The sequence below is a fragment of the Lipotes vexillifer genome, unplaced genomic scaffold (genome assembly GCF_000442215.2).
Source record: "Lipotes vexillifer unplaced genomic scaffold, Lipotes_vexillifer_v1.1 scaffold492, whole genome shotgun sequence".
NCBI lineage: Eukaryota > Metazoa > Chordata > Mammalia > Artiodactyla > Lipotidae > Lipotes > Lipotes vexillifer.
Window position 1 is genome coordinate 1,233,876 of NW_006780910.1, and position 27,668 is coordinate 1,261,543.

General features: G+C 45.0%; 1 protein-coding gene across 1 annotated transcript in view; it reads left to right on the forward strand.

Moving 5' to 3' along the window:
* STAB2 (stabilin 2) overlaps positions 1-27,668 on the forward strand; it is a 159,833-nt gene that overhangs the window by 76,440 nt on the left and 55,725 nt on the right. The window contains exons 24-36 of the mRNA XM_007454272.1: positions 344-437; positions 1,654-1,812; positions 6,495-6,590; positions 8,255-8,350; positions 11,061-11,108; positions 12,600-12,736; positions 13,168-13,282; positions 16,135-16,212; positions 18,272-18,370; positions 18,458-18,565; positions 23,061-23,192; positions 25,933-26,061; positions 27,512-27,568. Of these exons, the coding sequence (XP_007454334.1) occupies positions 344-437; positions 1,654-1,812; positions 6,495-6,590; positions 8,255-8,350; positions 11,061-11,108; positions 12,600-12,736; positions 13,168-13,282; positions 16,135-16,212; positions 18,272-18,370; positions 18,458-18,565; positions 23,061-23,192; positions 25,933-26,061; positions 27,512-27,568 (1,348 nt within the window). The remainder of the gene's footprint in view (positions 1-343; positions 438-1,653; positions 1,813-6,494; positions 6,591-8,254; positions 8,351-11,060; positions 11,109-12,599; positions 12,737-13,167; positions 13,283-16,134; positions 16,213-18,271; positions 18,371-18,457; positions 18,566-23,060; positions 23,193-25,932; positions 26,062-27,511; positions 27,569-27,668) is intronic.

The window sequence follows — 27,668 nt, forward strand, 5'->3', positions numbered from 1 at the left end:
TGCTGAACCCCCCATGTGCATTCACTCTATACCACAGCTTTATGAGGGAGATGTTAGACCCATTTTCCAGGTGAGGAAACCGTCTCCCAGAGGTTAAGGGACTCGCTCAGGGTCACACAACTGCTAAGAGGTGGGGCCTGGATACCCACCCAGGTGTATCCGACTGCAGACCCAGGAGTGCTGGTGGCCACCATGGTACATGGCTCCCCCGACAAGGGCAAAGTGTCAGACCACCTGGCCGTGAACACGTTCACCCCTGGCTGGCTGGTCTTCTTGGGGAGGGGTGGGATACTTGGTGCTTCTATTTCTAGGGCTGACTTTGTGCGCTCACACTTCTTTGCAGATGTGTTTGCAAAGCAGGGTATGAAGGGGACGGAAGCCTCTGTTCAGAGATGGACCCTTGTTCGGGATTAACCCGAGGGGGCTGCAGCCGCAATGTGAGTGTTGGTCTTTATTTCCAAGCTGCCAGGTTTTTTAGGAAATCCTGAGGGAAGACCTTCCAAAAGGCAGTGTCAGATGACTTCATTGCATGAGGCACATTTGCTTGAACCCTGCCTTTTAAAGATGGTGCCAGGTACCTTCTGTGAGCCTCCACTTCCTAAGTCCACGTGTGCTGGGGGAGCCCCAGGTTCACATGTACAGGGGTATTGGGCTTCTAAAAACACAGCCAAAGAATCAGATATTGGAGATCATTAGTAATAGACTTCTGATTCAGACATTACAGCTTACAAGTGACTTTCATGTATGTGATCTCATTTGCTCTTCCCACCAACCCATTGAAGCAGATGTTGTTTATCCCCATTTTACTGATCAGGAAACTGAGGCTCAGAGACCTTAAGTGACTTGCCTTAAGTTCTGTTAGTGTCAGGGATAGAGCCCAAACTGACTGTTGCTTTCATTAATACCTTCTGAATATCACCACCACCACCCGGCCAAGGTCACCTTCATTCCTTACCCACAGTTTAATAACTGTTCTCCCTGATGCTCCACTTGGCTATAGCCACAGCCAGAGTGGATCAGATCATGTTTCCCCCTTGCTGAAATCCCTTCGGGAACTTCCCCTGGCTCTGAGGATGAAATCAGATGCAAATGCCTACCCAACCCTCCAGACTGCTCTTGGGCAAGCCCCACCCACTCAGCCTCATCTGGACAACTTACCTTGCACCTCTCACTCTGTCCTTCAGCTCCCTGGTGTGGTCATCCTGAAAGGCCTGGAATAGGTACAGGTAGGAGCTTGGGCTAAAGCAGCATACAGACCTGGGTTCATGCCTCTTTACAGCTGTGTGACCTTGGGCAAGTCACTTACCTCCTCTGAGCCTCAGTTTTCTTATCTGTAAAATAGAGATAATCACAGTACCTTCCTCAAGATGATGGCTTACACCTACAAAGCATTCAGAACAATCCCTGGCTCAATAAATGGCAGTGACATTAGTGATGGTGGCCATTAGCTGGCCAAAAACAAGCAAATATTTTCTTTAAGTCATCTTATCTTTTCCATTGATCTTAATGCAAATATGTGTTTTAATCATTTCCTTTGCACTCCATGTAAATATAAGCTTCTTCAGGGTGCCTCTGGAAGCCCTTGCTTTGCACTTGGAATCTTGCGGCTGGACTGGGGTTTCAGAGGTTTTGCTGCTGCTTTTCCTCCTGTAGGCAGAATGCATCAAAACTGGCAGGGGAACCCCCATCTGCGTATGCCATCAGGGATGGACGGGGGACGGAAGGGATTGCTCAGAGATCAACACCTGCCTGCTGCCCAGTGCTGGCAGCTGCCACCACAATGCAACCTGTTTGTACATCGGCCCTGGGCAGGTAGGTGTGATGAGGTGGAGAGCAAAGAGGAAGCAGGATTCCTGGAGTAGATTGTTTTTTCCCCTAGACACAGAAGTACTTTGGCTAGAATTTACTGCAGCTCTTTTATCATTTGTAGCAATGGGAAAGGGTTAATAAGAAACCTATGATGTAGGTACTATTGTTTTTCACCTTTTGACCCCATTTACCCTCACCACACCCCACCCCACCCAGCCTCTGGCAACCACCAGTCTGTTCTCCATATCTATGAGCTTGGTTTTGTTTTGTTTTGTTTTGTTTTAGATTCCACATATAAGTGAGATCATATGGCATTTGTCTTTTTCTTACCTATTTCACTTAGCATAATGCCCTCAAAGTCCATCCATTATGTTGCAAATGGCAAGATTTCATTCTTTCTTTGGCCAAATAATATTCTAATGTATACCTACGCCACATATTCTTTATCCATTCATCTGTTGATGAGCAGTTTGGTTGCTTCCATGTCTTGACTATTGTAAATAATGCTGCAATGAACATGGGGGTGCATATACCTTTTCGAGTTAGTCTTTCCTTTTTGTTTTTTTTTTCAGGTAAATACCCAGAAGTGGAATTGCTAGAACATATGGTAGTTCTATTTTTAGTTTATTGAGGAACCGCCATAACCATTTTCCACAGTGGCTGCACCAATTTACATTCCCACCAACAGTGCACAAGGGTTCCCTTTTCTCCACTTCCTCTCCAACACTTTATTATTTCTTGTCTTTATCTCACTGTGGTTTTGATTTGCGTTCCTCTGATGATTAGTCATGTTGAGCAGCTTTTCATGTCCCTGTTAGTTATCTGTATGTCTTCTTTGGAAAAATGTCCACTCAGATCTTCTGCCCATTTTTTTAATTGGATTGTTTGGGTTTTTGCTGTTAAGTTGTATGAGTTCTTTACATATGTTACATATTAACCCCTTATCAGATTAAGACTTGTAAATATTTTCTCCCATTCCATAGGTTGCCTTTTCATTTTGTTGATGGTCGCCTTTGCCATGTAGAAGCTTTTTATTTTTTTATTTTTTTATTTTTTGTGCAGTACGTGGGTCTCTCACTGTTGCGGCTCTCCCGTTGCAGAGCACAGGCTCCGGACGCGGAGGCTCAGCGGCCATGGCTCACGGGCCCAGCCGCTCCACGGCATGTGCGATCTTCCCGGACCGGGGCACGAACCCGCGTCCCCTGCATCGGCAGGCGGACTCTCAACCACTGCGCCACCAGGGAAGCCCCCAGAAGCTTTTTAATTTGATGTAGTCCCACTTGCTTATTTTTGCTTTTGTTGCCACATAGGTACTATTATCATTCCATCTTATAAAAGAGGAAACTGAAGCACGGAGAGGTTAAATACTTTGCTCATATCACACAGAAACCAAATTACGGTGTGAGATTCACACCCAGACAGTCTGACTCCAGAATTGCCCTCTCGGTCGCCACCCTGGGCCACACTCTATTTCTCTATAGCACTGTGTAATACTCTACAGTTTGTGGGTCACTTTCACTTAACCTCACTTAAGGGAGACAGAGGCAGAGAAAGCTACTCCTTAGGAATTAATCAGCCCCAGGGGAGGTGATGACAACTGTCCTAGGATTGTAGCCATGAAAAAGTCCTAGTCATGAAAGAACTCACTGCATTCTTATGTCTTGCCAAGCAAGTACCAACAATTCAATTAGTTTTTGACTCACCTGAGTCGCCACGTCGCATTTGAGAGAGAAAAACAATTTCTTGGTATCAGTATCAGTTTGCTAAGGCTGCTGTAACAAAGTATCACTAACTGGTTATCATAGAACAACAAAAACGTATGTCTCACAGGATTGGAGGCTAGAGGTCCAAGATCAAGGTATCAGGAGGTTTGGTTCCTTCTAAGGGCTATGATGACAAATCTGTTCCATGCCTCTCTCCCAGCTCTGGGTGGTTTGCTGACAGGCTTTGGTGCTCCTTGGCTTATACACGCATCACCTTAATCTCTGCCTTCGTGTTCACATGGCATTCTCCCACGTGCATGTCTATGTCCAAATCTCCCCTTTTTATAAGGACACCAGTCATATTAGACTAGGGACCCACCCTACTCCAGTATGACCTCATCTTAACTAATTACATATTAACAATCCTTTTGCCAAATAAGGTTACATTCTGAGGTACTGGGGGTCAGGACTTCAACATATGAGTTGGGGGTTGGGATTGGGGGGAGCACAGTTCAACCCATAAGAGTATCTGTTCCCTTCTGCTCTATCATCCTTTCTGCAGACAAATTTGAAAAGCATTCTGATGGGGGAGATAGAGGAAGAGAAACGACTTTTTATAGTGTTACATAAGAAATAAAATAGGCCATATCTAGGATTGCCCTCAGTTAGTGTTATTAGTTGGCTCGAAAACTTGTAGATATATTCCAAATAGGCACAAATCCTAACTACCATGAATTTTTATTTTAAAAGACAGACCATGTTTGAGTCAATATGTCAGGACTGGGGGTGCAGGGACGTGCTACCCCAATACCAAGTACAGAAGATTAAACACTCTTGCTTACAAGGTCTTGCCCTCTCATGTAAAGTTGTATACACAGGTATATAAGATACCCAGTTGGGCTTCCCTGGTGGCGCTGTGGTTGAGAGTCCGCCTGCCGATGCAGGGGACACGGGTTCGTGCCACGGTCTGGGAAGATCCCACATGCCGCGGAGCGGCTGGGCCCGTGAGCCATGGCCGCTGAGCCTGCGCATCCGGAGCCTGTGCTCCGCAACGGGAGAGGCCACAACAGTGAGAGGCCTGCGAACCACAAAAAAAAAAAGATACCCAATTTACCTTTTAAAGCATATATAGCAAATAATACTTATACCCTTAAAGATAAAAATTCATAAATAGGAGTTCTATTCCTTTCTTCCCACAACTTAATTGGTGGTCTTGTTTCACCTCTGGATGTATCCACTCTCTAGACCAGTCCCTCAATAACCCTTCACCAATCAAATGTTCCTACTTTCCCACCTCTGTTTATTTTTCTGACATGTACCCTCAGCTTTCATGGACTCCCCACTCCTCCCACCCTCTCCCAAGGTCCAGCCATGCCCCACTTCCCAGAAGAAACTCCCCAGCTCATCCTCCCTTCTCTGAAGAGCAGTGGTCCTCATCACAGAAGCATCTCATGTGCCGGTTCATCCATAAGACTTACAGCGTCTCTTGTTTTCCAGTTAAGATTGGACTATTCTTATTTACGTTGTATGCTTTATCTTCCTCTCTTTAGTGAAAGCAGCTTTGAGGTTCATTGCTGGTTCCATAAGGTCACTCAATACCTGTGTTTGTTATCTGTTGAAGAGATTACTCCTGTTTAAATTATAGGGGTTTTTTTAAATTAATTGATTAATTTATTATTTATTTTTGGCTGTGTTGGGTCTTTGTTGCTGCTTGCGGGCTTTCTCTAGTTGCGGTGAGCAAGGGCTGCTCTTCATTGCGGTGCACGGGCTTCTCACTGTGGTGGCTTCTCTTGTTGCGGAGCACGGGCTCTAGGTGCGTGGGCTTCAGTAGTTGTGGCATGCAGGCTCAGTAGTTGTGGCTCGCGGGCTCTAGAGCACAGGCTCAGTAGTTGTGGCACACGGGCTTAGTTGCTCCACGGTATGTGGGATCTTCCCGGACTAGGGCTCGAACCCATGTCCCCTGCACTGGCCGGCGGATTCTTAACCACTGCGCCACCAGGGAGGCCCCCTAAATTATGTTTTAAACTTCAAGATAATGTTTAATAATGGAAGACATTCGGGAAAGTAAAAGAGTGGAGAAAAGTGAAAACCATTCACAGCACTCCCACAATCACCGTTTGTGTGCTGATGTATTTTTTCTTTCTGGTCTTCTTAATGCACAGGTTTTTATTTTTCTCTACCTTGTTGCGATCCACTGCAGTTTTGTTTGGTTCCTATTCTGTACTTAGCACAGACATTCCCCCATTTTATCATACAACCCACCACTATCATCATCATCATCATCGTCATCATCATCATATTTAATAGCTGCATGATCAGGGCCATTGCTTCTGTGGTGTGGTTTGTGTACTACACAAAGTACCCAGCCTATGGGGCAAACAGGGGCTGAAACCCAGCCTGCACCCTGCTCACCGAGGTATGTACCCTGGTGTGGACCTAAAGCTTCCCAGAGGAAGGGGGGACTTTTTTGTTGCATGATGACCCTGTCTACCTGCTGAGCCACTAGCCACGGGTTGTCCATGTAGAGGTGGTACTTTACTCAGATTTGCCTGCTCAGAGGGAATGCCTGTTCTAAATTACACAACGTGCCTTCCAGACTAACAGTGGCCGTGTGCATGGATCTCCACTAAGTGGTTGCTCCATGACTTACTTAATCTTTCCCTCTTAGATGGAGGGGCCAATTTTTCCAATGTGATGCTCTTTAGGATCTAAGTTCTCTCTGAGACAAATCTCCATATGGCCCCTCTAGGGTAATGAATTCAAAAAGCACCAAAGGACTGTCAGACTGGGAGATGTAATGTAGAATGTGGAGACCAATAGCTCCGGAAGCTGAGGTGTAATAAATGAAAGACATTAATGTTGTTCTCTAAAAGAGCCAAACAGTGATGGTTTCCACACTTCATTTTGTGGTACAGTGTGAGGGCAGGGCATGGAAGGCAGTTGTTTTCAATAATCCGTTTGACTTTGCTCTTGGAATTACAGAATGAGTGTGAGTGCAAGAAAGGATTTCGAGGCAATGGGATTGACTGTGAACCAGTAACTTCATGCTTGGAACAAACTGGGAAATGTCATCCACTGGTGAGTTACTTGATTTTTTTCATTAATACTTAAAAAAATTACTTGAGAAAGCAAGAAGGTTGGGTTATTTTTTATCTGGGCCCAGTAATGAACAAAATCTCTCTTACTCCCAAAGGGAGTCCCTAAGCAGAATGTGAGTAATTATTGCAACCTTCACTCCATTCTAAAGCTTGGAAGAACCAACATACAATTGCCAGATAAGATTCCCGGTTAAATCTGAATTTCTAACAAATGACAAATACTCCTCCAGCACAAATATGACCCAAATGTTAGATAGGACAAATTTAAACAAAAAATTATTCATAACTTATCTAAAATTCGTACTTGGTATTTTTATTTGCTAAATCGGGCAATTCTAAATCACCAGGATAATTTAAAGGGTAACTAGACTCCCATTTTGAATGTCATAACAAAGTTTTACCCAAATTATTAGCGAAAATGCCCATTCAAGGGTAGATTGAGCCTTGTGCCTAAATTATGGAAGAGCAGGCAAAGATGTTAGAGCTGGTCGTGTTCATGTTTTTAAAAGAACATCACTAAGCACCCAGCATCAGAACCAATGAAGACGACACCTTAGTCACAGTGCTTTTGCTTGCAAGTAACAAAATCCACACAAATCCGCTTAAGCTAAAAAGGAATTTGTTGGACATAGGCCGCCGGGGTAGCTCCATAGTGAGGAATTCCAAAACTTCCCAAGGGCTTAGAATCAACATCAAGGCAGTTTCTTGCCTCGATCCTCTGAGGCCACGTGGAATTTCTCATTTTGCTACTCCCTGTGCTTGTACTTTCTCTTTGTCTTTGTCTCCCTCTCTCTCTCTCTCCCAACTTTAAGTGCAGTTCTGTGCATCTTGGGGTAGATGACTCCCTGTTCTTAGGGGAACGTCTACCCCACCACCAGAGATGCCCACTAACTTAACAGCACTCTGTGTCCCAATTCTAACTCATAGGAGAAAGGATCTGACCAGCCCAGCTGGGTCCAGGTGTCCACATATGAGACACTCAATGATGGCCAGGGAGTGGGGTGACATATCATGAACAGGACTGCCAGACCCACGCCTAGTAGTGTGGGCAGGTGGGTAATATTCAAAGACAAAAAAAAATGGGAAGAGATGCCTCTAAAGTATCCGTTACCCAGGAATCATGAAAGCACTTCATAAAGCTTGAAGACGCTCCAACACTCTTGCTTAATTTAAGCCCAGCCAAGCCCTGACATTCCACACGTGAGAGCTTATTGGAACTTCCGCTTCATTCCAAAGCATGGAAGAACCAACATAGGGTTGCCAGATAAAATGCAGAACACCCAGTTAAAATTGAATTTCAGATACACAGTGAATTCTTTTGTGGCACAAGCGTGCCCCCAAATACTATATGGGACATACTTATACAAAAACCTCTTTGTTTATCTGAAATTCACATTAACTGTGTGTCCTGATTTCTGCTTGCTGAATCTTGGCAGGGATGAAAAGAAAGAATCTAATTGTGATTCCATAACAAGTGCACCAAACCTGCAGAAAGGGCTGAGGGCCTGTGGGTTACTTCCACCATCTTTCAGCCCCGAATTTGCAGTTCTCACTCTAGAAGGAGCCTGAGGATTCACAGGTGTACCTCATATCTAAAGCTTTCGTTGGGAAAGCAAATCATTTCTCTCATTTTCTTTGTATCAGGCAACCTGTCAGTTTACTTCTTCTGGTGTCTGGAGTTGTGTTTGCCAAGAGGGCTACGAAGGAGATGGCCTTCTCTGCTATGGAAACGCTGCAGTGGTAAGTCCTCTGAGATCAACTCCAGTACAGAATAATAAAGACAAAAAGCTTCAAATTTAAAAGAAAAAAAAAGCGCTCTTGGCTAGGATGGCTTTAAAGTGCTCTACCAATCATTTGCTCCAGATTTTATCTGAAGCAAACTGCTTCTCATAAATGGCATGTGTGCTCTGTGGGTCACAAATTTCCTACAAGTTGAAGGGAGGTAACTTTGATTTGGGACCTTCTGTGTACCAAGCAGTCCTGGCTTCCCTTTCTTGCCATTCTGCCTCTTTCTAGCCCCAGACTTCCCAAATGAGCAAATAACTGGCCCCTGCTGAGCTCTCGGGCACTCCTGTCCGGGTTGTGTGCCTCCTATAGGCACCCAGAGCACCTTGTGCTTACCCCTGTCTGGGGGGCGGGGTGTGTGCACGTGTGCACACACGCACGTGCACGCATGCACGTGCACCTTCTGTGTACCAGGCATCTTACTAAATCCTTAACATGCTGCAGCACCCCCTTTAAACCACAACCTCTGGGCTTATGCTATTATTATGCCCATTTTATAGATGAGGAAACTGAGAGCCTAAGCAAATTTGCCTAAGGTCTCTCAGCTGTCTCCGTGTAGAGCCCAAGCACTTAACCATTAGTATGTTCTATCAGCGTAGGGCACGTCCCACCTAATTGTCTGTCTCCCCACTGGACTGTCAACTCTTGAGGGCAGGTCTTTGTCCTTGTTTCCTACTTCACTCCTACTGTTCATAAAGATTTGCTGAAATGAGAAAGTAAATTGGTGAATTTTCTCATCACTCACTTTTTGTTTAACTCACTGGAGTTTGGTTCCTACCCCTCCTCTCAATGGAAACCACTGGCATAACACTGCCCAGGGCTGCACCTGCCCTGATGTGCTCCCTGGCAGCTGCAGCATCTGACCTTGGCCTCCCTGCCTATCAGGGTCCTTCCTGCTCTTTACTGAACCTGTTTCTCCTACTCATCCCATCAGACCTGTCTCCTGACGTTCAGACCGTGGAGCGTGGACCCAACATTTTCTCTGCACTGTCCATGGGCCACATTTCCTAAAACCTTAAAACCCTAAAACCCTGCTTTCACAATGCCCCTCACCTCCCACGGAAAACAAGATCAAGTCCAAATCCTCAGCCTGGTACTCTGAGGACTTCACATGGACTCAGCTCATTTCAACCAGCTTAGCTGAGCTATTGCCTTCCCAGCTGTCACCTTCCTGGCTCCATTCCCCTCCCCCATGGACCCAGCCTCAGGTCTTTCTGCCAGCAGTTCAGGTCCAGCTCATGCCCTCCTCTCCTTGAAGGGATTACCCAAGCATCTCAGCTCTTGTACTTATCTATTTACTAACTGATTTACTTTTTAACCGGTATTTACTAACTTATTCCAAAACCTCAACCACTTTCAAAAAGGAATTAAGACAGCTCTGAGATGTATTGCCTTTCGGTAAATTTGCACATAATAATTGTTGTTGCCACTTTCGTGGTGTTTAATAATTTTTAAAATGTTTTCACATACATTAATGCATGTGATGTTCATAATCCCAGGAGCAAGGCATCATCATTTTCATTTTTCAGGTGAGGCACTTGAGTTCTCAGAGAGGTTAAGTGACTTGCCCAAGATCACACAGCTGGTAAATGGCAGACCCAAGAATTGAACCCAGATTTTTTAAACTCAAAGTCTAGAGCTTTCTTTAATCTATCACACCTTCAAATATCACTGATCTACCAGCCCTTTGTGTTATTTTTTGACATCCTAACATCCCCCAAACAACTGTAAGTTGCATGAGATCACGGGCCATCTTTTCTCTTTCATATCTTATATCCTCCCTCACTCCAACCTGGTGCCGGTTGTGATGGTTCAGCATATATGTTCATTAACAAACCCCACGGTGGATAAGTTAAAAATAATAGTGGCTCAAACCTACCGACTGTGTCCTGCATGCCATCCTCTATTCTAAGCACTTTAAAAACATTAACTCGGGCTTCCCTGGTGGCGCAGTGGTTGAGAGTCCGCCTGCCGATGCAGGGGACAAGGGTTCGTGCCCCCGTCCGGGAAGATCCCACATGCCGTGGAGCGGCTGGGCCCGTGAGCCATGGCCGCTGAGCCTGCGCGTCCAGAGCCTGTGCTCCGCAACGGTAGAGGCCGCAACAGTGAGAGGCCCACGTGCCGCAAAGAAAACATTAACTCTTACAGTTTCCACATCAGTACTATCAGTTGGAGCTTTTATCATCCCAATTTTATAGCTGGGAACATGGAAGCCCAGAGAGATAAAGTAACTTGCCTAAGGAACTAGGAAATGGCCAAACCAGAAAGAAAACCCGAGTGGTTTGGCACTGTGTCCCAAGCCCCTGCTCAATGCTAGCTCTGAAAGGGGGCAGTTTACTGAGTTCTGTGACCCTCCTGTAGGGCTGGGTGGCCGTGTTCTTACAACATAAATTCTGATTTGGACGAATTTGAGGTTGTTGTTTCATTTAAAGTTTCTGGAATTACTCCTTTACCTCGAATATAGAAGACAATTCAAGCCATTAAACGTGAAAGAAATGCATGGCTCTGGAAACATGGGGATTCATCCAGCCTGGGCATCATTCATGTCGGCATCGACAAGGCTGGCAAGGACGATGCCCAGAGATGCCCTATGATTATGCCTCTCATTGATCCTCCTCTGTGTTCTCTCTCCTCTCTCCTCCCTCTCTTGCACGAAATGAATAAGGAATTGTCCTTTCTCTCTGCAGCAGCTATATTTAACCAGTGGATAAATGTGAGTACCTTTGTTGGAATTAGGATTGAGAATGTATAATAATTTTAGATATTTGGACTACATGTAACAGAAAACTGAAAATGCAGCTGGTGAGGGGGAGGGAGGGAAATTGTCTAGAACAGTGGTTCTCAGCTTTGATTCCACTTTAGAACCACATGGAACAGATGTTTTTCAATAACCGTGCCTAGGCTCCCACCCCCAGACTCTCTGATTTGATTGGGTAGAGGTTTGACCTGGGCATCAGTGTATTTTAACACTTTCCCAGGTGATTCTAACATGCAACCAGGACCAAGAGCTTCTGGTCTAAGATAAGCTGGGGTGGTCGACTTTTCAACCAATCCAAATATATATGTATAACTTCATTCATCAAAAGATGTATTTTTGAAAAGTCAGCATAATTCATCACGGTAATTCACCAAATTATATTTGGCATTTATAGTTGCAGTCCTATCATATTTCATGTGTGTTTAGCCCTCAGCCCAACATGCCCAGAGGAGCTTTCCCCTCTCCTTTGGAAAGTTCTATAACAAAGAGTCTAATCCCCACCATCCCCAGCTGTCTGAATCTCTGTCATCTTTGCCTGAGTGGCCTAAGGTGGCAGGTTCAGCCAGCCATCGTGACAAGTGGTTTGTCCCTTTTAAGAAGACAGATGCCAAGATACGCAGTGTCTGGTCAGCAGCCACTCCAGGACACCTTCCTGTTGCTTCCATGTGGGGTCCCTCTGACCCCTATCACATGTGACAGCAGGGACTGAGGGTCCTATAGCAGGTGCTAATTTTCATACAGACCCACCCCACACTCATAAGCTTGCCCTGTGGTGTGCTAGACCCACTTGTCCTAGCTCACAAGAGCACAGCTTTCCCAACTCCACTTTCTATGCTGTTATGGTGGTAGCTTGGAATCAGCTATGATGAGAGAACTTACACCACAGAAATCAGCAAACACTACGAAGCCGGGGCTTTTGTTTGTTTGTTTTTCCTGGAGAGCCGGTTGCGAAACATAAGCCCACCACCGCCTTCTACCCAGAAGTAGCTTTAGGTGAGTAGATAAAGTTTGATTTCAGGACTCCAGTCTCTCTCTCATGCTGAAACTGTTCCTGTAATCTTGCCACCATCCTTATTCCAAAGGCATCCAAGGATTCTCAAGGTTCTCTGTACACACGTGTGCACACACACGCATGACACTGTCAAGACTGTTCTCTGCCTCTTCATTTAGACTAAAGGGTGAATGACTGATAATGACTCAAGTGTGACGTGATCAGGAAAATTTGCCTTTTGTCAAGGTTCACACGTTTAAATAAAAGGAATGAGTCTCAGAGGGAAGAGGAGGCATCAGCCAGTAGGTGGGATCGATTTGGGAAAGGGGTCGCTAGGACCTTCCCAGTATCTCTGAAATTATATCACATGGGAAATTGTCATCTCTGCCAAGCAATAAGTCAGCATTTGTCCTCTGACATGAATCAGGCCAGTTTCTTTTCCTTCTGCGATTCAGAATGCTTCCCTACAACCCATGCTGTCAGCCGCCTCAAACCTCACCATCCTCGTGCCTTCCCAACAAGCTATTGAGGACATGGACCAAGACGAGAAAGCCTTTTGGTTGACCAAGAGCAATATTCCCGCCCTCATAAAGTAAGTATTATGTGTGTTTTATTCTTCATGGTATCTTACTGGCATCAGTGTGAATGAAGTTCAGTGAAGGGAGGCCACGTGGTCCTTCAGGTCCATGCAACTGACCATGTCCCAGGACCCCCTCACCTCCTTACCCCAGGATGGAAGTCGTCAACATGACTGACAGCCAATTCTGTGCTAATTGCTTTATGTACAACCTAGTTAATCCTCCCAAGGACCCTGTGAAACAGACAGAATTATTCCCATTTTATAGATGCGGAAACCGAGGCACAGGGTGGTTAATTAACTGACCCCAGGTACCATGGCTGAAGTTGCAGGGGGAGGTTTTGAACCTGGTAGTCTGGCTCCAGAACCTACTCTCTTAACTCCTCACAATGCCACTGCCTCAAGCATTGATACCTCATTACAGCCCTTATGGACTGTTGTTGTAGGTACCATACGCTACTGGGCACATATGGAGTGGCCGATCTGCAGGCCCTGTCACCTTCTGACATGCTGGCAACGTCTTTGCAGGGCAACTTCCTCCACCTGGCAAAGGCGGATGGGGTAAGAGAGCGTTGTATTGTGTCTGTTTAGTGGAAACTTGTGACCTATGTTCATAGTGTACTTTTAGTTTTTTTCTGTTAGGGAAATTTCCAAACATGAGCAAAAATAAATGGAGAATAAAACCTCCATGTAGGTATCACCCAACTTCAACAATTAGCAACCTGTATTCACACACACACACACACACACACACACACACACACACACACTCTCTCTCTCTCTCTCTCTCTCTCCCCCCCTCTCTCTCTCTCTCTCTCTCTCTCTCTCTCTCTCTCTCTCTCTCTCTCTCTGTAGCAGGGATATTATAAAATGAAGCTCTCTGCCCACTGGTTGGCCACAGGCTCTTCCTGACAGACAACAGACTGATCCGAAAGGCAATCCTTTCATTTCTTCTGGGTGAAGGCCGCGCGGTTTCACAACTTTGATTTTTATGTGTGGTTAAGAGCTGGTTATTGGAAACCTACTCATTGAGTCATTTGAGATTACTACAATTTTGTATTAAGCTAGGGTCAGTCAACAGATATTTATTGGGACTTCCCTGGTGAACCAGTGGTAAAGAATCTGCCTTCCAATGCTGGGGATGTGGGTTCGATCCCTGGTCGGGGACCTAAGATCCCACATGCTGCGAGGCAACTAAGCCTGCACGCCATAACTAGAGAGCCCGCGTGCCTCAAACTACAGAGCCCACAAGCTCTGGAACCCGCACTCCACAACTACAGAGCCCATGCGCCCTAAAACCCAAGCACTGCAACTAGAGAGAGAAAACCTGCACACCACAGCTAGAGAAAAGCCCACGTGCCACAACGAAATATCTCGCATGCCTCAACGACGACCCCACGTGCCGCAATGCAGACCCGATGCAGCCAAAAAAATAAATAAGCAGATACTTATTGAACACCTCCTATGCTCCAGGAACCGATCTGAGTGTTGGAGACAGGACAGTGCACAGGAGAGCAGAGCCCTGTTGAGGCTCACCTTCTGGCTTTTTCTATAGTGTTTCAAGGACTTGGATTCAGTTTTCTCTGTGGAAGTCTGGCTGCCCTGCTGAATGTGGCAGTGTTTTAAAGTTCTTTCTATGAACTGAACAAGATGAAAATGGAGACTCTACTGGGAAATGAGAACTGCCCCATCAATGGAGCATGGACCAGAGTCAGAATATTCTAGAATTGCAGCTCTAAAGCATTTCTGCCTACCTACCCATCAGTGATGGTGCTGTGAAAAGGCTCTATGCCTAGTATTACCTAAATATATATGCTTCATCAGATCATTCCTTTTAGAAAGCAGGAAAGAGTTACATACGGTCCCATGGACTCTTTACATTTGATTACAATAATTCTAGAACGTTACATGCATATATCAGACAATGGGTGGTTTTCCATTGGTGTTTTAAATCACTGATGCTCTGAGCAAGCATTAATTGAACACCCACCCTGGGAAGGTTTATCCCAGGTTCCGTAGATTCAGAGGTAAATCAATCAAGACCTGGGAGCTAGAGCAGCTAACCATCAAAGACACAGTTGTAATGGGTTCTTTCTTACGCCTGATATAAAAGTCTCCCTATAACCAGAAGAGATGTGCAAGGTAGCCAGGAATGTTTGTTTCAGGACCTCTGCTGATGTGCTCAGGGTGAGGCAAGTCCCCTCTGCACCCAGGGTTCCCAGGAGGAATTTCAGACAAAGGGCAGTTGTGGGAGAAAAGGAGAGGAAACCAGAGAGAGCGGAGCCCAGATGTGTCATGCTTGGTCGGTGGCTGCGTGAGCGGGCATCTGGGTTTACTTAGCTCCTTTCCCCGTGTAATTAATATTCTTGAAAAGTCAGTAACTATCTGTATTAGTTTGCTAGGCCTACTATAACAAAGAACCACAGACTGGGTGGCTTAAACAACAGAAATTTTTGTCTCAGAGTTCTGGAGGCTCGAAGTCCAAGGTCAAGGTGTGGGCAGGGTTGGTTCTCTCTGAGGACTGACGTCAGGCTCTTCTTGGCTCGTAGATGACCGTCCTCATGTTCACATGGTCTTCTCCCTACATAGCTGTCTGTGCCCAAATATCCTCTTCTTATAAGGACACTGGTCATATTGGATTAGGGCCCACCCTAATGACCTCATTTTAACTTGATTACCTCTGTAAAGACCCTGTCTCCAAATAGGGTCACATTCTGAGACACTGGTGGTTAGGACTCCAGCATACGAATTTTGGAGACACAATTCAACCCACAACACTATCTGCGGTGTTTTTCCAACTGCAGGGTCACTTTAGTGAGCCTCAGCCAGCACTTTTATTTTTTTGGCAGCATTGGTTCTTCTTTGCAGCGCACGGGCTTTCTCTAGTTGCAGCGAGTGGGGACTTCTCTTTTTGCGGAGTATGGGCTATAGGCGGCACGGGCTTCAGTAGTTGGGGTACATGGGCTTCAGCAGTTGTGGCACACAGGCTCAGTATTTGTGGCTCGTGGGCTCTAGAGCGCAGGTTCAGTAGTTGTGGCACATGGGCCTAGTTGCTCTGCGGCATGTGGGATCTTCCCAGACCAGGGATTGAATCCGTGTCCCCTGCATTGGCGGGAGGGCTCTTAACCACTGTGCCACCAGGGAAGTCCCCAGCACTTTTTTAATGAAATAGAATGAAATAGAGTAGAATCGATGATCAGGTGCCTCCCACATGGTAGAGGAAAGTATTATTTCATTTCAATCGTGTGTGTGTGTGTGTGTGTGTGTGTGTGTGTGTGTGTAATGTCAAAAGGCTCACAATTTTAAAATATTTCTGACTTTGTGTTATGGTCCAAAAGTGAGAAGGTCACTACTACTCAAAAAGTGGGAAACCCAGAAATAATTCAATCCTTCTCACTGTGGTGCGTTTATAGAATATCACAATCGAAGGAGCGTGCGTCATTGATGGTGACAATGCAGCCACAAATGGAGTGATACACATCATCAACAAGGTACAGAATCGCTTCTTCCCGCACATGTTGAATCTCTTCTCCTTTGGTTATTTATCCTCCTGTGCAGTATCTTTTTGGGGAAAAAATACTTAGCCTTAATATAAAAACAACCTGTATTGTGCTTCATTATTTTTATTTTAAAACCATTTTGAGGCTCTACTCATTCAGTAAGACTCAGTTACTATATACTCAGCCTATATCCTGCAATGGGTCCTGTATAATGTGTGGCCACGTATATTTCTTAGTTATCAGAACATCTTAACAAGGTACATGGGAACCTTAGTATTGGGAAGTCCATACGCCCTGATTGGATATAATCAAGAACTGGAAGAGAGGCAACTGGCTATGTGTCACTGGTCCTCTCCCCTCTGCATTATTGTGCCCTAGGAAAAAAAATGGAAAAGGGTAGGAAGGGTATTGTAGAATTTTTATTTTCTTCTAAGATGCAATTCAACAGTATTCAAAGGTATGAAATAGAAAAAAAAAAGTTTAATGGGAAAGGAGCTTTTAAACTACCCTATAATTTTCAGTTACTATATTAATATCTTCATTTAAAATTAAAGTTAGAATTTAGGGTATATTGGGAAATTTTGAAAAGCGGAAGATTAGAAAACACAATTAACTAATTGCATTTTAACTAAAATTATTCTCACTTGGCACTTACATACTTTTCTATTTCAAGTTACAGAACACGTTAACTGTTTCTGTTCAGAAAAGAGAGGCTTCTTATAAGACTTCTGAGTGCAACACTTTGCAAAGACCTTGCAATTCTCTTGTATTACCTCTTCAAGAGGCATTAAAAAATACACCATTTTTTGAGCAAGTGATAGGTCATTTGCAGGGAACTCTACTGGGCTTATAGCTTCATTTATCAGAAAGCAATATTACTTACCGAGAGTATTTTTCTTCTCCAATACTGGCTTTTCAAAGTACTAAAAAAAAAATTTTTTTAAGTGTAAAATTACCTCTTCTTCTCATTTACATTTTTGATTAACAAAACCTCATTAGTAAAATGGCACCTCAACCCATGTCCTGTACTGAGCGTTATTATCACAGGGGCCAGGTCCTCTGTGAAGCCATCCCTGATCCCTGCAGCCCATATCACCGAGGCTGACATAGTGTCAAGAGGGTAAGTTCTAGATTCATACAGCATCTCATTCAGGCACTTAACTAACTGTGTAACCTTGGGCAAGTTACATAACCTCTCTGAGCCCCATTTTTCTTCCCTATGAGTATTAAACAGCACCTTCTCTCTCACTGTCTGCTGCCTAGGGAGAGCTCAATAAACGTCATTTTTATTCCCTTTTCCTTCCTCTGAAATCCCGTAGGATTTCTCAGTACAGAACTCATTTGGCATAACTGTGCCCCCTTGTTTTGATAGTTCTTTATAGGATAGGCCGTGAGCCCCCATATAATGGCATGTCCCGGAGGGGTGGAGCTGCATCTTTTCTCTGTCCCTCATCAGCATTACCACCTCACCTTGTGTGCAGTAATATTGGAATGATGGACAGCCCTCTAGGTGCCAGGCATTGTGCCAAGTGTCAGGTATTGCATTATCTCATTTGATTTTTATAACAACCCTAAGAAAGTATGTGCCATTCTCCTCACTTCTCAAAGGAGGCCACTGAGGGTCCTCACGGCTAGGTAGCTGGATTGAGGAAAAAGTTTATGTGGACACAGATCCATGGCTGCGCATCAACTGATTCAAGTTCACTGCTTAGCCTCTGGGTTTGCAGTGGCTCATTAAGGAGCTCCTTTTCTACCTGTCCATTGGACACTGTGGTCCCCTTCGTTAGGGCCACCATGAACAGTTGTGTAGGTTGCTCCCTGCCTAGAGGTACCTGGTCTGGTGGTGGAGTAGGGCTGAAATCCAACCCACTTCACTTCCCAAACTATGCACCCCTGTTTGGTCTTGCAAACGATCAAAGGAAAAGGTACCTTGTTCTCTATTTGCAGAGGCTTCACGATCACATATTGTTATGTGATGTGAACCTATGTACTAGAGAGCAGCAAGTCCTACCAAGGCAGGCTAACAGAATTTGGGGGCTTCCTTTCCCAGGTTCTGGTTCCCCAAAGAGGTCTAACTGGCTCCTTACCAAACCTACTCACCCGGCTGGACCAGATGCCTGACTATTCCATCTTCCGGGGCTACATCATTGCAAGTACCACGTCCTCTGCATGACCCTCTGCTCGGGTTACCTGGGAACAGAAGTCCCTCACGCGCTCCTGTCTCTTTCCATCACAGCAACATAATCTGGCAAGTTCGATCGAGGCTGCCGACACTTACACGGTGTTTGCTCCAAACAACGACGCCATTGAGAGTTACATCCGGGAGAAGAAAGTCACAACTCTGGTAGTATCAGCAGTAATAACCTGGGAAATTATTTCCTGGAAATTCAAACGCTTAAAGCTTTTCAGTCCATCAACCATGTACCATTTCACTCTTTCATCAAAACTTCTTTGTCGATATCCAGATATTTAACATAAACTTGAGCAGAGACTCTCTCATACCCGAACCTCCCCCAAGCCAGAGCTACTCATATATTGAGTTCGTACCCCTGGAAGCACACACTCAGGCTCACATACACAAGGATGAAGGCATCCCAGGAACCTGGAAACATCTTCATGGCCACCCCTCCTCCCCTCCCTGGCTTCTCCCTGGTCCCATGCAGTGAGCTGTCAGCAGCTGGGACCTAGAGGGAGTGCACTGTCTCTGTCTTCCTCCTGTTCTCCCCGCCTCTGTCTTCCCTGACTCCTAACATCTGGGGCTGAACAGTCAGAACTTGTCAAAAGACTTTGTGAAATAATAAAAAGCTCCAGTCCCCAGTCCTGTCACTCTCTGGCTCAAAACCCTTGGGTGGATCTCCATTTCCTGAATGACTAAGTCCAAGCTACCTCCCCAGGTTCTTACGGTCTCCATAAACTGGCCACGATTACCTTCTATTCAGTGCTGGCGCCAGAATTTCCATTTAGAAGGATCCCAGGGGTGCCCCGCACCCAGCCCCATAGTGGCAGGACAAGCTTAAAGCTGTAATTGCACAGCAAGCACGCTGTTTTCACTTCTCTCTCTATATAGGGTGACTGAGATGAGGATGCTAAGGAGATGGGGGCTGATACTTGAAGTCCCGCTAAGCCACCCTTGGGCCCACTGCTGTCTCCCATCCATTCTCTGCAGATACCATGTGGTCTAACTAGAGTGATGTCATACAGACCCTAAAGAAAGCAAAGGCATGTTCAGTACCTTGCTCCTATCTGCACACACAAACACACACACACACCCCCGCCCCCTCAATCAGGAAGGCTGCCCTTCCTCCTTCGATGCCCCCTGAAACCTCCCCACCCATTCTTTTTTTTTTTTTTAACATCTTTATTGGAGTATAATTGCTTTACGATGGTGTGTTAGTTTCTGCTGTATAACAAAGTGAATCAGCTGTACATATACCCATTCTTCAAGGCCAGTCTCACCTCCTCAGACAAGCTGGCTCTGGCCCCTGAGCTGCAGAAAATCTCTCCTCCCTCTGAATTCAGACCATTAGTACGCCCTTCAGCACTTACACACCTGGTATAAGGAACTGTCTTTTCAGGAGGGTGTGTCTTAGCTCTCCAATTGGATGAAAACTCTGTGAAGGGAGGAATGGTGTGTTAGACTTTTGTAACTGCCGTGTAGAGCAAGCAGGACTCCTGGGATGGAAGTGGAAGTCCTCTTTACTGTGTCTCCTCACCCCCAGCCCTCCCCCAGCCCTTTGAACCTGTTCAGTGGGGAATATTCTTCTCCTGCCCTGGGATAAACCCTCAGGCAATCCCGCAGCCTTTTTTTTTTTAACATCTTTATTGGATTATAATTACTTTACAATGGTGTGTTAGTTTCTGCTTTATAACAAAGTGAATCAGTTATACATATACATATGTTCCCATATCTCTTCCCTCTTGCGTCTCCCTCCCTCCCACCCTCCCTATCCCACCCCTCTAGGTGGTCACAAAGCACCGAGCTGATCTCCCTGTGCTATGCGACTGCTTCCCACTAGCTATCTATTTTACGTTTGGTAGTGTATATATGTCCATGCCACTCCCTCACTTTGTCCCAGCTTACCCTTCCCCCTCCCCATATCCTCAAGTCCAGTCTCTAGTAGGTCTGTCTTTATTCCCGTCTTACCCCTAGGTTCTTCATGACCTTTTTTTTTTCTTAGATCCCATATATATGTGTTAGCATACGGTATTTGTCTTTCTCTTTCTGACTTACTTCACTCTGTGTGACAGACTCTAGGTCTATCCACCTCATTACAAATAGCTCAATTTCGTTTCTTTTTATGGCTGAGTAATATTCCATTGTATATATGTGCCACATCTTCTTTATCCATTCATCCGACGATGGACATTTAGGTTGTTTCCATCTCCGGGCTATTGTAAATAGAGCTGCAGTGAACATTGTGGTACATGAATCTTTTTGAATTATGGTTTTCTCAGGGTATACGCGCAGTAGTGGGATTACTGGGTCATATGGTAGTTCTATTTGTAGTTTTTTAAGGAACCTCCATACTGTTCTCCATAGTGGCTGTACCAATTCACATTCCCACCAGCAGTGCAAGAGTGTTCCCTTTTCTCCACACCCTCTCCAGCATTTATTGTTTCTAGATGTTTTGATGATGGCCATTCTGACTGGTGTGAGATGATATCTCATTGTAGTTTTGATTTGCATTTCTCTAATGATTAATGATGTTGAGCATTCTTTCATGTGTTTGTTGGCAGTCTGTACATCTTCTTTGGAGAAATGTCTATTTAGCTCTTCTGCCCATTTTTGGATTGGGTTGTTTATTTTTTTGTTATTGAGCTGCATGAGCTGCTTGCAAATTTTGGAAATTAATCCTTTGTCAGTGGCTTCATTTGCAAATATTTTCTCCCATTCTGAGGGTTGTCTTTTGGTCTTAGCCTTTCTGCTTCCCCAGAAAGTCCTATCATCACTGTAAGTCACAAACACAGTCTCAATTAAGTAAAAAAAAAAAAAAAAAAATCCAGCTCCTTGTAAAAATCAGCATTTTGAATTGAATTTAGAATTAAATCTTCTTTCCGCACTGCTCCATGCTGGGCTTTGTCCAGAAAGAAAACTAGAGGAGGGGGTTTGGTCCTTGAATCAATCAAGGTCCATCAGAGGGTGGCAGGAGATAGATTGCGAGCTTGGGATTGATATGTACACACTGCTATATTTAAAATAAAATGCCTTTCCATGAAAAAACATCAGTATGGAAAGGTAAAAATGATCGCTAAAAAAAAAAAAAAACAAGGTCCATTAGGAGACAGAAACCGTACCAGAGAGAATTCAATATTATGAATTGTTTATTGGGTATAAAATTATATAAATATAATTGAAAGGTAAAAAAGAGATAGCATAGAAGCATGTATAACCCCAAAGGCTGGGAAAACAGAGGAAAGAGGTCAGAACAACTAAAAGTCAGAAATCTGGAGGAGCCTGGAGGAGCTGTAACGCAGACCTCTGAGGACGGGGTGCCATTCTGCTTGTGGCTCTGACATTGGAGGAGGGTCCCTGGGGGTCCAAGACCCAGGTGTCTCGGAGATGCCATTGCCCAGCTGGTGCTGGCATCTTGCGGGGAGGGGGACATGATAAGGCCAGTCTGGGAGTGACAGGCCTCTGCCACTCGGATCCAGCTGCCGCTGGCAGGGCAATGAAGTGCAGCTGGGGTGATGCCCCCAGGACCAGGAATCATGCAGGAAGAGGAGATCCCTCTAACAGGCCTCACAGTCTCCCTCGAGCACTTTCCACTGGCGGAGGCAGCAGGAGACCTGGCAGAGGGGAAGTGTGGGCTGTGGTCCCAGCTCCACCGCAGAAACAGTGTAGAGGGTGGTTTGGAGCTGAGACAGTAATTCACCGTCTCTCCTTCCCTGTGTGACGCTTCTATTTCCTTTCCTGATCTCACTGAATTCAGCTTTGGTCTCACCGGGTTTGCAGTTAGGACCTGTTGATGGTCGGGAAGAGATGTTAAGAGGGTAGGAAGTTCTTATCTAACTGGTACCGTCTTGAGATGCCATTGCTCTCTGGCTCTCACTCTCTCACTCTCTGATGGGCTCTTTGGAGACCCCACCCATCCCTGGTGGTCTCTGCCTGCAGTTCCCCCCACCTGTGTGCATGCCTCTCTTCCTACAGCCACTTTTTTTCTCAGTGGACCCTCAGCATCCAGAGGCCACCTCCAGCTTTTCCCTTGGGGAGGCCTGTCTGCCCTTCCAGAAAGCCATCTAGGATAGGACCTAAGGCACCAGCTCTCTCAGACACAGCCAACCCTCTGGCCCACAGGACACCTGTACTCTTTTGTCCCATGTCAATGCTGGGAGTGCAGGCCTGTCTCCGTACGGTGACAGCCTGCCCCCTCTGCTGGGGGTCAACCTGCCAGCAGTCCCTGGCACAAGATTGCTCAGGCCTAAGTGACACCCCACAGGCTACCCTGTCTGCAGAGGACACAGATCAAGCCCTTTGAAATACCCCCATTGAGCCTCCTCTCATGACCCCTGAGGTGAAAGGCAGGCTGGGGTGTGAGGCCTCTCTTCACAGCTGTTCTCACCAAAGAAATCGACTTTAAAGTCCCCCCCAACCCCTTCTGCCCTCACTCCGGCTTTTAGGGTCCCGTAGTGACCCTACATGGAAAGTCTGCAGGTTCCCCAAGGTGATCTGTCTCGGGTTTGGTATTTATTATCTGCTGTGCCCTGATGCCTCGGGTGAGACTTCCAGTTCAACAAGCTATTGGTCTTAAACCCACGGTGCCTGGACATCAGGGCAGCCCAGTAGGTGCCCGGGGACCAGCTGATTTGTGGGTTGACTTTCCCTTCTGTGTGTTGTCCAGGAGGAGGACGTACTCAAGTATCACGTGGTCTTGGAGGAGAAACTGCTGAAGAATGACTTGCACAATGGCATGCACCGGGAGACCATGCTGGGCTTCTCCTACCTCCTTGGCTTCTTCCTCCGCAATGGCCAGGTGCGATCCTTTCCCTTAAAACCCACAGGCGGGTGCCCTAGCTCCATGTCCGTCATCACTTTTGCATTGCATAATCTCCCCAGCGCTTCCTAAGCCTTCTCTACAGAAGACGGTTGTCTGTGTTTCACCGTAAAGTAATGACTCAGCCAGACTGGGAAGCTCCCCTTCCCACTCCCTGTCACCAAATCGTCAGTGTGGCCTGGCTGACGATGGGATTGAATCCCAGCAGTCACAGGTGCCCTTCAGTTCTGATTCCTAACAAACAAACAGCCCCCAAGCCACCTCCAAGAGGGAAGGGAACCCGGCAGCAAAACCTGCCGCCCAGGAAGTGGCACTGGCCCCAGGGTATAGGAAGCCTCACGGACTCCAGCAGCTAAATGAATAAACATTATTATCATTGCTTGATCATACAGACTGCAGACCTCGGACCAACTGACCCCCATACCAGTATTCCAGTATTAATCTCACACAACTCCTAAGTACTTAAAGTGTTCAGAATTCGTGGAAAGAATTGAGACTAAATACATATTTTAAGTATTCCAATATAAAATTCTTTGTACCTACTTCAAACATCAATCAATCTGAAAATTCAACAAGAAATTCACTACGTGACTCTAGTATACATTCTCATAAGAAAAATTAATAAAAACAAATGATTATTTAGGATAAACTGAGCACTATATTAAAGTAAAGAAAGTTTAATTGCAAATTTTTAAGCAATAATAATTGGTCCCTGTAAAAAAGTGCAGTTTTGAAAATAATTTTCTCAGTGTTATCATCATCAAAGTACAAGTGAATTTCGTGTACGGTTTTTCTTTTAACATGCTTGGGTTAAAAAAGAAAAGTCTTCATGGTTCTTCATTACTTAGGGAATAATCTAACTCCAGATATTTCCCTCTGACTCCTATAAATAATCTTACCTATTGTGCAGTAATTTTGAGGAGATCCTTTTAAATACATTTTCTTCTTTTCCAGGTAAGGCAATTTTTGTTGATAAAGACCTTACATTTTTGTTTTTGTTTTTAATCTCTGTCATCTTTTATTTCGTCATGTAGAAATGAATATTCCAATGCAGTTAGTTGAATCAGTTTTGATTCTGTCACATTTATTTTTCATGTGTTTGGAAAGTCTTTGATCTAGAGCTTTTTTTTGTTTTTTTTCCTTTCTACAATAGAGGCTTTATCTTACAGTAAACAAATAGTTTGATCTTACAATAGAGGTTTTGCTTTTATTGATAACTCATTTACTCTCAGGACAAAGAAGATGTAGAAAAATGCTCTCTAAATGAGTAAACTTGTGTTCAGATCAAAATCTTAATGCAACCCGTAATTCTTTGAATACATCTCACAATAAAAATGATTCAGACTTTTTCTAATGCCAAATCAACAGGATTACAGCATCCGAAGTTCTGCCATTTTGATATTTTAAAATAGCTCAACATCTTGGAATTCTGCAAATTTGTTTTGCAATCACCATTTGATGCCACAAGTAAGGCCCCCTGCTTCTTTTCCAAGTCTACACAGACCCTGGACCACTTCTGTGGACCTCAGCCGTGATTTATCCCAACATCCAGTGGAAATTCACTTGACTCCAAGTAGATCATCAGGGACTTTAACATTCAGTGGAAGTTCAAATTTAAACACTTAGTAGAGTCATTTTAATGTTGATGCAGTGGGGAGTTTGGGAGATGTTAATCATTTTTAAACCCTTATGAGATATGAAGTTGACATCTGTTTAGTACAATAAAGAATTCCCTCTTCTCCTAACCTCAGCCCTGCTACACACCCCACACACACACACACACACACACACTACCCCCCAATTTTTCAAACAACCATTTGTTTTCAAGTTATATTAGTTATATTAATGAATGAATGAATGGCTTTACTTATTTTGCTAAGCAATCATTAAGGTATGCTCCCATTTAAAAAAATCAAAACAAAACAAGTTACAACTCAAAGTTGAATTTAATTTGGCAACATTTAGAAATTTAGTTCCCATGTCTTGGATGCTTAGGGACACACAAGGCAAAGACAATACAAACATACCGTGAACTCCAAAGAAGCCCCAAGGGAAACATGGTATGGTAATGCAGACCTCTGAGCAGTCTCCTCACACTGGGAAGTAATGCTATCTGGTAGAACACTTTTTACAAACTCTAAAACACTCAAATATGCTAGTTATTTTTATTCTTATATAACAGTCACTTAGCCTTACTTAGGGGTGCTTGCAAATTAACCAGGAAGTAGAGATATGCTAAAAGGACACTGAGTTTCGTTCTCCATGTCTTGGCTTTGGAAGGCATCCACACCTCCTGGACCACCAATAAACAGCACAGCCAAGCACATCCGTCATCCATGGAGCCATTTTATCAGGGGCACTAACATAACGATCATGACTCAGAATTTTTTAAACAATGAAAACCGATCATTTGAAGGGTGGAGAGAAACCTTAGAGATTATCTAGAACAACCTCTTACTTTTACAAAAGGGGAAATTGAGATTCACAGAGGAAAAGCAGCTAGCCAAAGGTCACACAGCTGGAAGGTGCCAGAAGCAGGACTGTCACTCAGACTCCCCTCTCCTAGGGCAGAGCTCTCTCCACTACACTGTGCTACCTGCCAGGTGAATTTGGGAATATCTCCTAGGCCGTTGTCATATTGATATCCTCCAATCCCCATCGTCGTTATTTCCCTTAAAATCACTATAGTAAAAACTTACAGTTAACCCTCTGTTCACAGCTCTACGTAAATGAGGCTCTGATAAACTACACCAATGTAGCCACTGACAAGGGAGTGATCCATGGCTTGGGGAAAGTTCTGGAAATTCAGAAGAATAGATGTGATATTAATGACACTACTATCCTACGAGTAAGTTCTATCCGAGGCCAATGATGAGCTAAAGGGTGTTGGCTTATTTTTTATAATTTTGAGCATAGGACTTATCTATCAGAGTATCTCAATTCAGTTCAAAACACACTGCATGAGGGCTTCCCTGGTGGCGCAGTGGTTGAGAGTCCCCCTGCCTATGCAGGGGACACGGGTTCGTGCCCCGGTCCGGTAAGATCCCACATGCCGCAGAGCAGCTGGGCCCGTGAGCCATGGCCGCTGAGCCTGCGCGTCCGGAGCCTGTGCTCCGCCGCGGGAGAGGCCACAGCAGTGAGAGGCCCGCGTACCACAAAAAAACCAACAAAAAACACTGCATGAACATCTCTAAATGCCAAGGAGCATATGTGGCTGTGGCTCCACAAAAATAAATAAGACATGACCCCTGCCCTCAGTGGACTCACAGTCTAGTGCCTTGAAAGGCTGCCTGGAGGGTTATGTTGAGGAGGGAGGAGGCTTCTGGAGCCACGGCCTTCCTCAAAGGGAAAATGTGCCACACCCATCATAGGCACGGGAGTGGGGGGGCAGGGTATGGTGCACCCATGACAGGTTTTGGCCAAGCCTGGTCTAGCAGGAGAGACAATATGGAAATGGGTCATTTCAGTATAATATAGGATGCAGTAATGGAGACTTTTTAGTCCATGAGATGGTGTAGGGTCTCTCAATAATAGTAATAACTGCTGAAATTTACTGGGCACTTTTTATGTGCTAGGCACTGCTCTAAACATTCTACATGTATTAACTCAGGTAACCCTCACAACACCCTTCAACGTAGGTACTATTACTCCGCCCATTTTTCAGATGGGGAAAAATGAGCCCCAGAGAGGTTGAGTAACACCCGCAGGTTCACAGAGCTAGCAAGTGTCAGAGAAGGCGTTCAAATCCAGGCAGTCTGGCCCTAGAGCCAGAACTGTGAACGACCACACAATACCGTCCAGTAGGTGTCAAGTTAAGAACTAGTCACATTGGTCTCCTCCTGTTTTAGGAACAGGCTGCACTTAAAAATGCCTGTCATTCTTGTGCTCTTTTTTTTATGATAGTGAATATTATCTCCACGCGGACCCCATGGCTGGACGCTGCGCGTGATGCATCCTTTAGTCTCAGAATCCGGCCCAATTCACTGAGTAGTGGGTTTTCAATAAATGAGAGTTGTTGTTAAAGGAATTAGGATTTAAGTGAGTTAAGACCCCCCCACAGGTTACAAGATTATGAGCATCTGGAGGGTATAGTAGAGAAAGTGATGCTCCAGTGTCCACAGCCCAAAGTAGTTGAAGTGTTTGTCTCAAAGGACATTAAAGAGGTTGACCAGACAAGCTTCTGGCTTTCAGTTTTATAGCCTAAAACCTCCAGCTCCATGTCTGGAAAATATTTGTAGCCTCATTTTGCACTAAATGTAATAACCATGAGATACTCACTTTGGTTGTGTTTTACTAAGGGAAAGTGTGGGAAGTGTCCCCAGCAGCCGATCTGCCCGTTTGGAACTAAACCACTAGTAAGTATTTTGTCTACTTTGATAAAACTGTTTCTGGATCCCAGGGAGGTCCAAATTAGAAAATGAGTCTCAAGCACAACTCATTTCACTGCTTTCATTC